This window comes from Perognathus longimembris, chromosome 12 (genome assembly GCF_023159225.1).
Source record: "Perognathus longimembris pacificus isolate PPM17 chromosome 12, ASM2315922v1, whole genome shotgun sequence".
In the NCBI taxonomy this organism is placed as follows: Eukaryota; Metazoa; Chordata; class Mammalia; order Rodentia; family Heteromyidae; genus Perognathus; species Perognathus longimembris.
The window spans coordinates 12,333,513-12,346,895 of record NC_063172.1 but is presented as its reverse complement, the minus strand read 5'-3'; the positions used below and the strand labels follow the sequence as shown (position 1 = coordinate 12,346,895).

General features: G+C 49.7%; 1 protein-coding gene across 7 annotated transcripts in view; it reads right to left on the bottom strand.

Annotated features, from left to right (window-relative positions):
- Window positions 1–11,209, bottom strand: part of Mtss1 (MTSS I-BAR domain containing 1) — a 142,367-nt gene extending 131,158 nt beyond the window's left edge. For 5 of the 7 annotated variants that reach the window (XM_048359280.1, XM_048359282.1, XM_048359278.1 and 2 more), the window contains exon 1: window positions 11,020–11,208. In XM_048359280.1, the coding sequence (XP_048215237.1) occupies window positions 11,020–11,091 (72 nt within the window). In that variant the 5' untranslated portion in view covers window positions 11,092–11,208. Of the gene's footprint in view, window positions 1–11,019 lie in introns of all 7 variants that reach the window. The other 2 variants (XM_048359277.1, XM_048359279.1) reach the window with 1 other exon arrangement.
- Between the last annotated feature and the right edge of the window lie 2,174 nt (window positions 11,210–13,383).

Genomic DNA, 13,383 nt, shown 5'->3' with positions numbered 1-13,383 from the left:
TTCCAAAGGTATGACCTCTTATGAGCAAGTACCCTAACCCACTTTGTAAACCAGTGCTTCTGGGTGACTTAGTTTTTACTTAATTGAAATTTCTAGTTTTTCTTCCATTAGCTTTATATAACTTGCATAATCTGTGAGAAGTAATCCCTCATGAAATGTTCTCAAAACATTTGCTAATTTTTTTTTTCCTCTAAGAAAAAAATAACCCGCCTCCTCAGTGACTTAATTAGAGTGCCCCTAATTAAGGCCAGCACAACATCAAAGAGGCCAGGTTCCCAGAGACCCAGGTTCCAGGGGACTCCAGGTCTCCTTGTGATTGCAAGAGGAGGATACAGTCTTTCCAGACAGAGGCAGCTCAGGGCTTGGCCACCAGCTACTCCTGGCTCTGCTCCCCACTACCAGCTTCCTATTGGGGTGTCTGAAGTAATTATTCAGGCCCAAGATCACATCCTGCTGTGGCTCTGCCTTTGAAGGTTCAGTAAACAGTCACTTCAAAACAAAGAGGGCCCATTAAACCCGACTCAAAAGATTTCCTTAACCCAGCTGCTAGGAGCAGAGCCTAGCTCAGAACTGAAAGCGTCGCCTTGGGAACTAATCCCCGCCTTCCAGCCTCCCAGTCCCCCTTTCTAGTTTTGCACTCAGCCACATGGGGTGCAGAGCCCTGACCGGGGTGACTCCTGACAGAAGGGATCCCTACCAGCAAAAACAAATTTATGTCCTGTGGTTGGGGAGGAGGGGAGGAACCCAACACTTCTTGGTTCCCCCACAAACTTCTTTTTGGCAATAAGTTAGAGGCACAGACCCCATGGGTGAACTTCTGACAATTCCAGGTCCACTTCTGGGTCATCTCCCTCTTTAAACTGAGACAGACCCCATGAAGCTTCTTGAAGCAGCTCAGGCAAGCGCGGATTTTCTCACACTGAACCTGATTTATCCTGACTCCTGAAAGTATAGCTAGAACAATCATTATCATCAGAGAGGTGGAGAAAATATATCCATTACTAAGGTGAAAAGAGAGCCCCAAAGTGCTAAACAAGAGAAAGCCAGTGTGGTGGGGGAAAAAACACTGACCCTGCCCAGACTCAACTCCCAGCTCCTCCTGGGTTTTCCCATCTGTGAAGTGGCTAGAACTGTTATTGTACAATGGAGATTACAACAATTATTACCTCCCTGGAGATTCCATCAGCCTTATCTGTTAAGCACTTAAAGAGTAGTGTGTGGTAGTATCAGGAGTGTAAAGGCTTACTGAATAACTAAACTAAAACTTGGTTCTCAGCTGGGTGTCACCTAGAACAAAAGCCTCCCCTCCTTACCTCACACTAGAACCAGAGGTGCTCCCAGGATCCCAACAAAATCCTGTGCTAACCTCTGTCATGGTACAGGCACCCTGAACTACCTGCCTGACTCCCATAGAAGGAAGATGTCACAGTGCATTTACACAAACCAACAGAGCCCAGCTGACAGGCCATCATATTTGGTGGAAAATCTTCTAATTATGCATATTGTGTTCTCTCAACTTATCTGTATGTTGAGAGCCGAACAGCATTGCATTCTCGTCTCTATGGTTAGCATACCAATGAAGCATCTTCCTGAAACACCTGAGAGATGATTTGGACAGAGCTCGCGGCTAGGAATTAGAGGTTGCACAGTCATTCAAAATGTTCAGAACCAGCAGTAAGGCTGATTTCAGAGGATTTTGGACTTTGGATTATTTACATAGACTTTACTAACTGATTGTTCCTAATAGAAAAACTCCGAAATAGCTCAAAATCAGTAGCCTTTTTGGTGGTTATATCAGTGGTGATTTGGGAGATTTTAGATTTTCAGATTAGGGGTGCTCAACTCATACTGGGATAGCTTGGATAGACATGAGAGCATCTAATGGTTCTCATTTCACGCTAAGCACCTTGTATATACTTCCCCATTTAATCTTTTTTGTTTGTTTGCTTCTTAATGGTAGGTTATCTTTTCATCTGATTATGGGCAAGAGGAGGGTAGCAGAGGAAGAGATAGCCTTCAGCTGTGTGGTTCAGAAACTCCCTTTACTTTCCCAACAATCATAGAACTTTCCTCACCTTTACTGAAGAATAATCCTTAACAACTTTAAAATATTATCTTCTTGCCCCGTTTTGCGTGGAAAGAAAATCAAGGTTCAGGAAAAGGAGTAATTCGCCCAGCTAAGTAAGAGCGAGAAGGTGGGAGAGCTAGGCTTCAAAGCCCAAGGGCAACCACTTTTTAGGGTAAAATGTGAATAATTGTAGGTAACTCAACAAAGAATATAAAAATGGGCTAGGAACTATAGCTAATGCCCGTAATCCTAGATCCCTGTATCAGAAACATCTCGGTTCCAAGGCTACTCTGGACAAAACATTTGCAAGTCTTCATTGCAACCAATAAAAGCTAGTGGCAGCAAAGAGGACTAGTATATGCCTGTAATCCCAGCATTAAGATGAAGGCCCCAGAAAAACAGGGTGTAAGATATCACAAGAAATGTACACACTGCCCTACTATGTAACTGTACCCTTTTTGCACAACACCTTATCAAAAAATTTCTGTTTAATTAATAAATAAATAAGATGAAGCCCCCGAGAACCCATGGCAGACCCTCGTTTCAGACAGGCAGTGTGGGAAGGGCCAATAGAAAGCAAACTAGCCCACTTGGAAGGCAAACCAGCCCACAGGGCTAGATGAGGGTTGTAATGAACTCAAACATGAGTGACTAAACAAGCAGAGCTTCTACATTTCTACTAGCTTCACTGCAGGCTGTAAACACAGCTCGCAAAGGGTAGGATGGCATTTGCCCTAAGTGGAAAAGATCATTGCCACATGCATCTTCAGAGTGCACAATAGTCCATCCCCAAATCCACAGGACAGTGTTCACAGCAGCCAACATCACTGTCCATGCGTACGGGACACCTTTGGAATCCTTCACAAGTAATGTCTCCTTCCAGAATCCTCACCAGGATCTGTATGTTAGATTCACTGGACCCATTTTACAGAGGAACACCTGAGTCTTTGAGAGACTGAATAACTTAGCCACTGATTCACATGAATTCCTCTGTAACTCCCCAACACCTGGCTTTCAAAGGTGCTTTAATTCAGACTTGAAAGAGACTGAGAACACACTGAAGGCTCAAACAAGACACGCTAGACTGAGCTAGGGCGCTTCTAAAATCCTCATGTCCAAATGCTCTTGCACGATGCTAACTCGGGCAGAACCCCAGGGGAGCAGGTTCCTTGGTGGCTTTAGGAACGTTCTGAGGCCTTCCCTGTAGCCATACCATCCACCCAAAAGCGTACACCTGCCTGGATCTCTTCCTCTCACCAGACCCGTTCCTCCAGCCCCCAGAGAGCACTGTTGAGCGACAAGTGGCAGAAGAATCCCCAGACTCCATCTCTGCCCACCTCCAGCATGCAGGAGCTGTCAGCGCTGAACAAGCCAGGACTTTCATGGCTGTCCAGTTCTTTGAGGCAACGAAAGCAAATAAAAAGACACACAGCTCAAAAGGCACTCAATGGATTTTTTTTTTCACCCACTTAACCTAGACAGGAAAAAAGAAAAGCCACTTAGAAACCAGAAGCAAGGCTGTCTATGGGTTTTGTGTTGTTTTTTTGGCACACCCATCAACTTTTCCAAACACAGATCTGGATTTTCAAGGGCTCTGCAGACTCAGCCCCAACTGGAGGGCTACAGGAATATGATGAAACACAGAAAGCTCTTTCAGGAGAGCCAGAGCTGGACATACATTGAGTTCAAGGTAAGGAGCTGTCTGAGGGGTTGTGTAAACTCTGAGTGAACTTACTTTATGCCTACGGGAGCCAGTGGAAGAAGGTACTAGGATGGCACAGCAGCTCAGCCTCTTAGATCATGGACACCAGGCTTCTGGTCAGTCACCGACCAGACCCTAAGGGCTTCATAGGCAGACAAGAACGGTGCTAATGGTGGCAGGCCGGTGCCTGATCCCAAGATTTCTGTACCCTCTGCACAGCAGGGCAACAAGAGGAAAGGGATGTGCCAAGTCTGTTGGAGAAGACTGGAAAGTGGAAAATGGAAGGAAGCCACCCCATGTGGATAGATCTCCAAATAACTGTCCATATAGGTGACAGCTGACCAGAACTGCTCACGCCACAGAAGTCCGTACAGTGTGTCAGCTCAAGCCTATCCCCTCCCGCCACGCCAGCTCTAGGAAACATAGAGAAGAAGATGCCGATTCTCGTGTTCTTCCTGTGAACTCAGGTGTGCACAATGCTTGGCATACTGTAGGTCCTCACCAAGTCCCTTCAAGCCCACTGTGATGTATGTACTCAACAGTGACCATCTATCTACCACCATGTGCCAAACACACCAGAGTAATTCATACCAGAAAACCCTCACAACTGCACAGTGAGTAGAGCACAGCCACCTCCAACCAAATCAGGGGGAAGCAGAGATGCATGGCCCACACCAAGGTCTCCCAGGGGCTCGGGTCAGGAAGACTCAGGAGATGGGTGCTCTAGGAAGGATTCTGCAATGGGGAGGGCATTTTGGTTGATTTGATTTTGTTGTGTTTTTGTGGCACCCATACAGATGAAATCCAGAGTCAGCATCTAATCTAAGGAGAATTTTGGCAATCAAATGCAATAGACTTCCTTAATGCTCAGAGCCAATTAATATGTCCTGCTTCTCTTTCCTGGGTGCTATTTAATAAGGCCCTACCTATAAGCACTGAAATCTGCAAATCTGAATTAGCTTAAGATGTTGGCCAGTTCTGTATGAAGGGCCATACATACATATCTCCTCTGATGTCCTAAGCAGCTAAATCTAATTCTGTTCTTTGGCTTTGGTTTGGTTCTAGGAGAGGTGCTGCTTTGTTTTTGCAGAGGTGTGGGTTTAGGGGTAGGGAGGGGAAGGTCCCAAAGGCAATTCCAAGAAGAAGAACTCACACAATCTCATTTTTCCACACCCAATCTGAATTATCTAAATGGTCTCTCTGCAGAAGGAATCTTCCCAGCTCCCAAGTCTTTGAGAAGATGGAAGAAAAAAAAACCCAACTAGATACCAATGACAGAAGAAGCATCTAGTGGATCAACAGTTTCAACCTTTTTACCCTCCGAGCATTTTAACAACCTCCAATGAGACAGGGAAAAGGAGGAAGCTATAAAATGCCTATCATCAATGGGCAAAAGAAGCATGTCTAAGGGCAAGTGGGAAAGTGAGAAGGAATAGCCAGCCTGGGATATACTGATCCTAAAAATAATAGCTGCTTAGGTGAAATGCAAACCTACTTGCAAATGCTGTCGTTTTACTTCCTCAATTCATAGTAGCTTAGTGCTTATGGTACAGCTGATAGTCAATGCTGCCTACATCCGAGTACACATTACTCTAGAAAGAAGGGAGTGACTGCTAAACCAGGCCAAGCCACACTCCTCCCTCCCATGCAAGCTGTGGAGTATGAATAAGCTCCTCTTTCTATTATGAACTATGGAATACAAGGCAGAAAAAGACTTAGGCCATCAAGCAACAAGTCTGAAATGACCTATTAAGCAAGATGTGTATAGGCCTTCGCTACCAAAACACTCAAGAACTAAAGCAACTTCTTTCCAAACCAGGACAAAATTTGTTCCTAAAAATTGAAAGGAAAAAAAAAAAAAGGCTACTCTACATAGACCAGGCCCTAACCCTCTGAACAGCACCACCCTGGAGGATTGGTTCTCTCATCTTTACATGACATCTTTACTTTGCCTTCCTCTCTCACTGGCCCCAAAATGAGGAAGCTATAAAACCCTGACCAAACAGAACCATTTGCTAAGAGAAAAGCCAACATGGGGGCCCATCTGTCCTTTACAGGGCTCTGCTTGTCCTGCCTTTGTGTGGCTGTCACCATTCAGAGTGGCCTAGCTCCCTTACAGAACCTGGTCCCTGGCTAAGGACTTGGTGAGGGTTTTTATTAACTTCCTAGAGAAAACTTGGGGCTCTCTGTTTTCTTATGGTGGTGGGAATCAAACGAAGGCCCCTCACATTGCTAGGCAAGTACTCCACCACTGAGCTACATCTTCAGTCCTTAAAAGGTAGGTCCTACAGGGACAGGCAGCCTTCCCCAGCCTGGACTGCAGGCCTTCCTTCATCACTGGCCACCATTCATATTAATATTCTCAGTCAACACAAGGAGCTCCCCAAGTGAAAGCCTGCTGCTGGGTGCTGGGGGGTCACTCCTGCAATCCTAGCTACTCAGGAGGCTACGATCTGAGGATTACGGTTTAAAGCCAACTTGGACTTAGGAAAAGTCTGTGAGAGTCTCATCTCCAGTGAACCAGCAAAAAAGCCTGAAGTTGGAAGCATGGCTTGAATACTAGAGCCATCCTTGAGGGGGAAAAGCCACCTGAGAGCCGAAGGCCCTGAGTTCAAGCCCCAGGAGGGGCACACACACAAAAAAGCCTGCCACACAGTAGGCCCTCAACAAGCCTCCATAAATGCCAAGGGTGAGCCTCTCTTCTAACAAGAACTTAAATTACCTCAAGGGAAAAAAAAGAAGAAGAAAACCCAACCCTGACATCATTAATCCCGCCCTGGCCTCATAGCCACATTCTCCATCTCATGACAAGTGAGAGAAAAATCTCATGACCTGGCTTGGAACCACCGAAGGATTTCCATGGAATGCAAGAAATCCTTTTAGCAATTCTATTTTCAGGCAGAACTTAGGACAGGGGACGGGTGGCAAATAGGCACGGGGGCGACGGGAAGGAACTACACAAGGCCTCTGTGCTGCTCCACACAGACAGGTGCTGGTCAGAGGACACCCTGTGGAAGGCAGCAAGCAAGTGGTGAGGTGCCTCAGGTGGGGCTGGGTGTTTTTCACCCCAGCCACATATGTAAGTCTGAAACACACTGTCCTGACCCGGGACAAAGTACTCCCTGTAACAGGTCCAGCCATCTGCTGACAGGCTGACACTTAAGCAACAGGGATCAGGAAAATATTTGATTTTAGCATCCTCCTTTAAAAAACACACACACGGGGCTGGGGATATAGCCTAGTGGCAAGAGTGCCTGCCTCGGATACACGAGGCCCTAGGTTCAATTCCCCAGCACCACATATACAGAAAACGGCCAGAAGCGGCGCTGTGGCTCAAGTGGCAGAGTGCTAGCCTTGAGCGGGAAGAAGCCAGGGACAGTGCTCAGGCCCTGAGTCCAAGGCCCAGGACTGGCCAAAAAAATAAAAAATAAAATAAAATAAAAAACACACACACGCACACACATAAAAAAGCAAGTTACTTATTAAAAGCAGCCAGACATCCCCAGGATGAGCCATCTTCAAGTTTGGCCAGCAAAGTCTCCTAGCCTTAAAAACTCCCGAAGCCTTATTGGACTCTGTATTCATTACTTTAAAGCAACAACACTCACCTGTTTACAAAACCTAGCCCACTCAGCCTGGGCTTCACTAGAAATTCATTCACACACACACACACACACAATTCTAGGACTTTTTTCACACTATCAGCAATCGCCCCCATAACCAAGCAACCATGGCCCTTCTTCTGTTGGAATAGTTGTCTCACCTTTCCCTTGGGACTGACTCACTCCAGACAACTTGATGGGTGGGAGATTTCCGTGGCCGGGAGGGGAAGCAGCCACTAAGTGATTCTGCACACATGAATCATTAGTGACCAGCACCAAACACGGTGGAAGTGGGGGGGGGGGGGGAGAACCATCAGTTTGCTCTCATCAAGGAACTGATAAGTTATTTAGCAGCTGCTGCTTATGTTCCCTGGCTGGAAATCCCAGTGGAAGCAAAGTGAGAATTTCTTGGGCATGCTACCCCTGAAAAGGGTAAACCACATGCCCCGACAACCAAGGACAGAGTCAGGGGAAGATCTTTAGAGGAAAGCACAGAAATTTCTCTCTTGCTTTTCTGCATCTTGAAAGCCTTTGGTTTTAGAAGATGGATGACACCAGGCCTGGAAATGACTCCTTTTCTATTTGCTCCCCCCCCCCTTTTTTTTTCCTCCAAAGAGGAAACTGACTCCTTTCCTGTGCTGCTGTACATTTTGAAGAATCAAATGCTACTTAGAAAACCATTTTCCTTGCCCTTTCCTTGTCTCAGTTGCAATATTATTTCTACAAACATAACCTGCAAATGACATTCCACGTGGCTTCTCCCTCACAACAAACAGAAAAAGGACCACTGACATGATACACTCACCAAGAGAGTTTAAAGGACGAAAAAGGGAACGCCATTACTGTCAGCTGATTTCAGGTATAAAAGCTGACTTTTAACAGTAGCAATGTGATACATCCACCCATTACATACAGCTTCACCTACATGATCATGTTTTACAGTGGTCTGCTAGCCTTTCAAAACACCACTAGTATCTGGCTCATGCTTGAAATCCTAGCTACTCTGGAGGCTGAGTTCTGAGAACAGCAGTTCAAAGCCAGTCCAGGTAGTTAAATCTGAGCCTCTTTTTTCCAATTAACCAGCAAAAAGCCAGAAGGGGATCGGTGACTCAAGTAGTAGAGCACCAACCATGAGTTTGAAAAAGCCAAGCAAGAGCACAAGGCCCTAAATGCAAGCCCCTCTACTGGCATAATCAATAAATCAATGGAATTTAATCTACGAAAGTAGTTTAAGAATACTGTGAATATTGGGCAATTGTATTGTACATAATCGCAGAAATCAGCCACCGCACCTCGATTATTCCTCTCCCTCGAACTCCCCCAAAGTCTAAAATTCTACAGACCTCAGAGCATGGTTTATTCTTGTACACCATCCTTGCTTTTAAAATCTTTTGCTGTCAAAACAAAGCAAAACGAATAGCAAACGTTTCAAATAGGTACCATGCTGAACAAACCTACTAAACTCAAAATGAAAGAATATGTAGTCTGCACTGGGAAGTAAATAAGAAGCCTTTATTTTTGGCTGGAATCTTGAAAAGAGGGGAAAAGAAATCAGAGCCAGCTTGCCACCCTGGAATGTCTGAGCAGAGCACAGTGCCAGGCAGGGGAGGGATGGGGGGGAACAGCAGGTAGAAAGAAGGCCCACAGCCCACCCTAGGAAAGGACTGCCTGCTGAAGGACTTTGGATTTAAGCCACTGAATGAGAAAAACAGCCTGGATTCTGGATTAAAGAACAAAGAGAAAAGTCCAGGTGTGATCACATCCTAGGACAGGACTGCAGTGAGCCGATTTGCTCCCTTAGATCCCTGGATTCCTTGTAACTACTCAGGGACTGGAAACAGCCATGATAGCCTCTAAATACCACAAGCAGCTTTTACCCACCTATCTCAAATTCCTCCTCTGGGGATCAGAACAGACCTCAAACCAAATCTTGTTTGACTATCAGGCATGTATAGAATTTAAGTGAACAACAAATACCACAGTCCAAAGACAGGCACTGATCTTTGTTCAAAAGAGCACTTCAATAATTCAATGTGGATTGGGGGCAAAGGAATGAAAGGGGCTGTCTTTGTAGAGGGACTAATCCATCTCATTCCAAGTGACTGGATTAGAGGCATTCCCGGACAAGCATGATCTGGCTGTAGATTAGGCTACAGGAACGTCAATTTCTGACAAAAGGCACAAGATCTGTGGGATTTCAAAATGGACAAGACAAGAACGTGAGGCACCTTGACAAAGTTCATGCCGGGTGAGGTGGCAGCTGGCTCTGAGAAGGGGAGGGAGGTGTAACTAACAGCTGAGCATTCCTCCCAAGGTCCATGTCAGAGGCACAGAAGCCTTTCCAAACCTCACACTTACTCAGACAAAAGCTTCTCCAAGCGCCAGGCAGAGGCTGAAGAGGGGCTGTCCACACCCACTCTCCGCACAAGCTTTGCAAACCTGCCCACTCTTTTGGAAGCCGAGCTTTTAATTAAACACCACCTCCCCAGATCTGTTGAGGCAAACTGGGGCTGGGCTCGAGCCAAAGAGAAGCTCCCTAAATACACTTGGGGGGGGGAAAATTCCCCATCCACCCCTCAGTTTCCACCTCCAGTCAGCTTGCACGGCTGGTAATATTTCCTTTGGATGAGTAACACAAGGCCCCGGTGTATCTCTGAGCGCCAGAAAATCCACATTCGAAGATCAGGTTATCTACAGTCCCACCCTTAGCAGGAAAAAAAAAAAAAAAAGCCAGGGTGTTGTTCCCCACCCCCAACACACGCACGCGAGCGAGCGCGCACGCGCGCGCGCACACGCGCACACACACACTACAATCCTGCCAGGAGAACTAGAAGTGTGGTGTGTGTATGTGGAAGGGGCAGGGTATAGTTGCTGATGAAGGTCCTAATCTTGCCTCCAGGCTGAGCTCTGCTTTGAGCCCCCCTCCCCCCACCCCTGACAAGGGTGCTCCAGGAACTTCTGCCCCCCCCCCCTTCACACCCCAGGGAGGGCGGAGGAAATACACACCCTCAGCCCGCTTAGGAGCAGCCCAATTAATAACTAAATTGTTCAGTTCCCTTCACGTGCAGGTAGTCCCGAAACCCAAGGAGGAAAAAAAGAGTCTCCCTCCCAGGCGCACCCAGGCGGGGGACTCCATCCTCCAGGCCCGAGGAGGGCTGGTATTTCCTCCCCAGCACCATGGCCAGGCACCCCACCCCACCCCCACCCCGAACCAGGTGTCTGCCAGGAGGTCACAGATGCTCGATCCAGGGACAGACAATAGAAAACTTGGAAGCCGGGGCCCTGAGTCCCCCAGAGGAACAAGATGGTGCCGCCCCCTGGGATACCGAAAGGGGAGATGGCAGGGTGCATCACACACACACACACACACACACACACACACACACACACACACACAGCGGGGGGGGGGGGGCGCCAGCCCCGTGACCCGGCAGAGCCCGGGGCAGCGCCGCGGGTGAGCAGGTGACACCCCGGGGCCGGGAGTTCCCGCAGGTGGCCGGCGGCCACGGCGCAGGCCCGGCCCGGATGACTGGCGGCAGGGAGCGCGCGGGCGAAGCCCAGCCCGCGGCTAAGGTCTGCGCGCGGGGTGGGTGCCACGGCCGCGCCCCCCCCCACCTCACCCCACCCCACCCCACGGGAGAACCCACCTTCATGTCGCTGATGATGGTCTGGAAGAGGCCTCCGAGCGCGCTGCATTCCTTCTCAATCACAGCCTCCATTTTCCCGGCGCCGGCAAGAGAGCGGGCGGGCGGGCGGGCGGGCAGGCTGGCGGGGCGGCCGGGGCTGCGCGCGGGGCGGCCGGGGCTCGCTCGGCCCGGGAGGAAACCTCACCCTCGGAGCGACCCGCCGCCGACTCGGCCGGGAGGACGCGCGCGGCGCACGGGCTCGACCGTGCACGGCCCCAAAATGACAACAACAGTAATTGTGCAGAGCCCGGCCGCTCCGAGGGGGGTGCGGGCTGGGGCGGGGGGCGGTGTCGCCTACGTGCGGCGCTTGGCTCTCGGCCTCGGCGATGCCAACAGACCGACACTCAGGCCACCACCACGAGCACCCACCACGGCAAGGGCAAAGCCCATCTCCATGCAGAGAAAACCGCCCGCTCGCTCGGGGCCAGCGCCATTGCCAAATGAAGAATTGGGTTTTCCGAATTTAATATTTTTTTTTCCTCCTCCTGAAATTATTTTAAAAAAAGAAAAAGTGAGGAGAAAAGAAAAGAAATGGCCCAGCAGCAGAAAAGGTCTGCTCACAGCGCCCCGAATCTGTTGCTCGCAGCCCGCGGCCGCCGCCTCCTTTTCACTCCGGCGCGCCCGGCCCCCCGCGCTCGCTCTGGCGAAGCTCCCGGAGACGTTCCGAGGGGCGCGTGCGCGCGGGTGCGCGGGCGCGGGTGCGCGGGCGAGGCCGAGCGTGCGGCGCGGCGAGGGAGCGCGCGCTCCCCACCGTGTGCGCGAGCGCGAGCGGCGCGCCGCCTAGCCTGCGGGCGGGGCCGCGAGCGCGCGCCGGGGAAGCGCGCGGGGCGCCGGCTGCACCGCGGAGCCGACCCCGAGGGTGAGGCGGCCGAGGGTGGGGAAGGAGGCCTTCGCCTCCCGGACGCACGGGGCGCCTGCTCTCTACCACCCCTCACCCCGTGCCCTGGCAGCCCGCCGCAGCGTGCGAGAGGGCGGGTCAGCACCCTCCCGGGAGAGCGCTCCCCGCGGCGGCCAGCCTGGAGCGCCTAGGCTGCCTCAGCACCCCCTGGAGACTCGTAGGCGGGCGTGCTGTGTGCGCAGCGCCCCGCACGGAGGGAGTGCTCCGTGGGTCCGGAGAGCCGCCGCCCCCGCCGCCTTCCGAGGGGCCGCACAGGCGGTGATGTCAGGACTGCAACGCGGAGTCACGATTGCAAACAGCCAGACCCGTCGTTCCGCAGAGTTCGGGGGAGTGCCCTGCCGTGGGATGCTGAGTTGGATAAAGTTGCAGGATGTTGGGGCAAGTGGATTGATCGGCTTGCTGAAACGACCGGGAAGGGCATTCGCGCTCCAATCAGCCCATCAGTGGGTAGAGATTGCTGACGGCTGTGGAGCCGGGGGCGGTTGCTTTCCAGGCGGGCTGCGGGCGGGCGGGCGTGAGGCGCCTTGCTGTAACTGCAGGGACACGCATGGGTTGAGCAGAAAGTACCTACTTGATTTGGGGTCTCGTGGTTCACCTGTGCAGCCCTAAAGCTTAACTCCATAGCCAGGAACGCTCATTCTAAGTTTGGGAATAGATGGAGCAAAAACAAAAACAACAACAACAACAAAAACCCTAACAGAATTGACCTTTAAGCTAAACATTAGAAGCACAGCCAAGGCCTGATGGCTCACACCTGTAATTCATTCAGGAAGCTGAGATCTGAGGATCCTGTTTCTAAGCCAGCCCAGGCAGGAAAAGTTACGGGACTCTTTATTTCCAATTAAACCATTAAAAAAAAAAAGTCCAGGAAATGAAGACAATAATAGGTTTTTCCCTGTTTTTTTTTTGTTGTTGTTGTTCTTGTTTATCTGTCTTCAGAAGGGGAGAAGGCACAGAAATGGAGGGATGGACAGTGAACAAAAGCAGCCGTGGTACTCATTAGACGCTATGTTGAAAATGAACTATGCAACTGATGGGAGGGAAAAACTGGGAGAGAGGGAAGGGGTGACATTGTCCAAAAAGAAATGTACTTTTTACCTGATTTATAGAACTATAACCCCTCTCTGTACATCATCTTTATAATAACATTTTTTTTAAGTGGAGCTGTGGCTCAAGTACCAGCTTTGAGTAAAAAAGCTAAAGGACCATGCCCAGGCCCTGAGTTCAAGCCCCACTACACACACAAAAAAAAAATTTTTTTAAGTATAAAACCACACAAGCGGGGTGGGGGTTGGCAAAAGAAACCAACTACAAAATGATGTACATTTCTACACTTGTATCAGGCTGACCAGGTAGTAGGAAAATGCCAGACTTTGAATACTGCCTGGGTCAAAGGAATACATGGAGCTGCATATCTCAGCCCCATA